This window comes from Benincasa hispida, chromosome 1, assembly GCF_027475165.1.
Source record: "Benincasa hispida cultivar pf3 chromosome 1, pf3_genome.v1.1, whole genome shotgun sequence".
NCBI classification, from domain to species: Eukaryota; Viridiplantae; Streptophyta; class Magnoliopsida; order Cucurbitales; family Cucurbitaceae; genus Benincasa; species Benincasa hispida.
The window spans coordinates 33447749-33451315 of NC_143478.1; the positions used below are offsets into that span (position 1 = coordinate 33447749).

Consider the following 3567-nt stretch of genomic DNA (forward strand, 5'->3'; position numbering starts at 1 on the left):
TGTCTATCAACAAAAATTTTGAATTTAGGGTTAGAAAGTCAACCAAATCTTTATTCACTGTCAAATGTATTGGGGAGACTTGTAAGTGGAGTCTTCGTGCAATGAAAATGGGAGGGTCTTATATATTCAAGATCACAAAGTACTGCAAATCGCACACATGTTCCATTGGAATTCTGAATCACGACCATAAACAAGCAACTGCTATGGTTGTTGGTCAGTTGATTAAAGATAAGTTTACAGGAATATGATGTATTTATAAACCTTGTCGTATCGTTGAGGATATGAGGAGAGATTATGGTGTGAACATAAGTTATGATAAAGTGTGGCGTGCAAGGTAAGCCGCATATGATCTCACTAGAGGTACTCTAGAATACTCATACTCCATGCTACATGCTTATGTAGAAGCGTTAAAAATAGAGAATTCGGATACAGTGTTTGAGATCAAACTTGAAGATGAGGTGTATTTCAAGTATATATTTATGGCATTAGGGCCTTATATTAGAGGTTTTGCAAGATGTCGGCTTGTGATGACTGTTGATGGGTCGCACTTGAAAGGAAAATACAAAGGCACCATGTTGGTTACGATTTCTATGGACGGGAACAATCGATTATACCCACTAGCATATGCAATAGTGGACAACAAAATCGATCGATCATGGAAATGGTTTATGTCGAACTTGAAATGCAATATCGGAGAACCCGATAATCTGGTGTTTGTGTCTGATTGGATGGTATATATCAGCAATGCTATTTGTGCATTTTTTCCCATGACATTTCATGGATTGTGCACGTGGCACATAGAACAAAATCTTATTACAAACTTTAAATATAGTACGGTTGTTGGGATATTTAGAGATGCAGCAAAGGAATTTCGCATGACAGAGTTCCAAACAAAATGGGACAAACTCCATAGTTTTCGAGACGGTGCTGTCACGAAATATCTGGAAGACATCGGTCTTCAAAGGTGGGCATGGGTTTACCAAATAGAACGAAAATATGACAACATGACGTTCAACAGTGCAGAATGTTTCAATTGGTTAACTAAAGAATATCAACTATTGCCTATAGTATGCTTGATTGAACATGTTAGAGGAATGTTTCAATCGTGGTTCTACAATCAGAGGAATTACTGGACATCTCGAACGACATTGCACTCTGACTACTGTGAAACCCAATTGGCAAGTGAGACCGATGAGGGTAGACGATATCGGGTTGAGCCCATTGATTGTTATCGAGTCCACGTGCGAGATAATCGATTGGACGGTTTGTGAATCTTAACACGAAGGAATGCACGTGTAAGAAATTCGACTCACTTAGTATCCCATGTTCGCATACAATTGTTGCTGCCAAGGAACGAAATATACTCATTTAGAGTCTTTGCAGTCGATTTTATATAGTAGACTCTCTAATGAGCGTATGTGGAGCCTTTAAATCTACTTGGGCACATATCTGAATGGAAGAGAGCTCCTGGATATGTAAAAAAGACTATCCTTCCTCCAAAGTTTGTGGCCAAGCTGAGTGATGGAGAGTGAGAAGAATACCATTCAGAGGAGAATTTTGTAGACAAATGAAATGTGGTCGATGTGGGAATTATGAGCATAACCGCCAAAATTGTAGCGAATCGCTCACAAACCGTGCGACGTACTAAAAATGCCAGAAACCATGACACAAATACCTGTCATCTAGTTTAGTTTATAACTAACTTTATCTTGTAGCGGTCTGTGGGTATGTGTTATAAATACCATTGATCAGGCCCTAAAGATAAGTTTTTTATACTTTCTATTTTTTCTGTAAACAAAAACAAGGTGTAAGCAATTTTCAATTTTCTATAAACAAAAAACAATAACAAGCTGGAGTAAACAAAAAACAATAACAAGCGGGAGTATTTCTATTATAGAAATCTTCATCTTGTAACATACTTTTTATTTTTTCAAAGTCTCGCTTTCTCAATCTCACTCTCTCTCAAAGTCTCGCTCTTTCAATCTCGCTTACTCTTAACATCTCGCTCTCTCTTAAAATCTTGCGCTCTCATCTCGCTCTTTCTCAAAATCTCGCTCTCTCAATGTTTGAACTTTGAACCTTGAACTTTGATATAATGTTTTATATACCATTGATATAATGAAGAAACAGTAGCTCAATTATACATGTTTTGATAAAATGTATAATATTGAACTTTGAACTTTGAACTTTGATAAAATTATTTTATACATGTTTTAGATACATAAAAAATACATGTTTTTACATACACAAAAAACAAAATAAAAAATACATGTTTTATACGCATAAAAAATATGGAGTGTTCGCCCACAATTGACTCGTAACTGCATTCTATATTCACTCATTTTCTCCTGAGTGATTGCGGATGGATCATCACCAGTCACAAAATGTTATAGTAATTTTATTACAAAGATGTCAGAATCAAGCGACCCGTGCTGTATATCGGCGTTCATAGGTCGCAAGATTTTCCAATGGGATGTGGATAGGTCTGGTTTTGAATGATCCACGTCATAATAGTGAAGTAGGGATGGTACTGTGACAGTCAATGGCTCCAGCCAATTCACCAACTTTGTCATTGGTGTGTATGAGGAAGTGAATCGAACATGAATATATGGCCTTTGTTAATGTCCATTGCAAGGACCATCCAATGCTCACTGGTATTCATTGCCATATACACGAAATCCACTTATGCCCATTTGACATCAAATTTACTGGTGACGTAGTCTTCATCCTCCTATGCTAGGGCAACCTCTAGTCTCATCTTATTCTTTATTCATTTAAATACCCCGCCACGAGCATTAAGGTGACCATGCCAAATAAAATGAGAAGTTAAGTAATGAAATATACCATAGTAAAATAACTCTGGACAACAAAATATCTCAAAATTTATCGTTACACCAATTGGCAAGATGGTGAACTTGTGCATGCACATATCAGGTCGGGTATAAAATTTTTCTCATAAAATGAAATAAAGTATTTATGGTCTACACAAAAAATTACCATGTCAGTAAAAGTACAAGATATCCAACTGTAAAGAAGTCAAGACTAGGAAACTTACATCGCACTCGATCCACGAACTCGGTTCAATCAATTCCTTGAAAAATTGCTTGGCAAGTGGTTTAAAGGAATTCTCTCGAACCTCGTTATCAGTATTCACATATGAGATCCAGCCCATCATTTTTGTATAGATATTAAGTGGAACATCATGTGCTACGTTGTACGTGACAATCACTCTGGATAGTGATGTAGACACACCTGGGAAAGGATACTTTACCACACTTTTCTTCTTTACTTGAGTTGGAGGTGTATATTTATCAACAACTTTGCTCTTATGAGTAGTTCTTTGAGATTCCTACATAAAAAAATAACCAAAAATTACTCATCAAGAAATATAACAATATAAACAAAGATTACTAATCAATAAATTACTCACCAATGTAACTCTTTCTATGGTTGTAACAATACCAAAAGTGTCGGCCTTTGGGATGTCAGACATATCGGCCTCTGTATGTGGCATGGTGAGTAAGTCAAATATGTCAGCCTCTGTTTGTGGGACGTCGGTCTCTATAG

The 3567-nt window shown here is 36.6% G+C and overlaps 1 protein-coding gene across 1 annotated transcript; it reads left to right on the forward strand.

Moving 5' to 3' along the window:
• Positions 1-383: 383 nt before the first annotated feature.
• Positions 384-1271, forward strand: LOC150038393 (uncharacterized). Its single transcript, XM_090312990.1, has one exon. It carries the CDS (start codon positions 384-386, stop codon positions 1269-1271), a length of 888 nt encoding a protein of 295 aa, XP_090169116.1.
• Positions 1272-3567: the final 2296 nt, after the last annotated feature.

What these genes read in the sequence shown, in the direction of transcription:
- LOC150038393 (XM_090312990.1), top strand. Translation starts at nt 384, where the DNA reads ATGCTACATGCTTATGTAGAAGCGTTAAAAATAGAGAATTCGGATACA.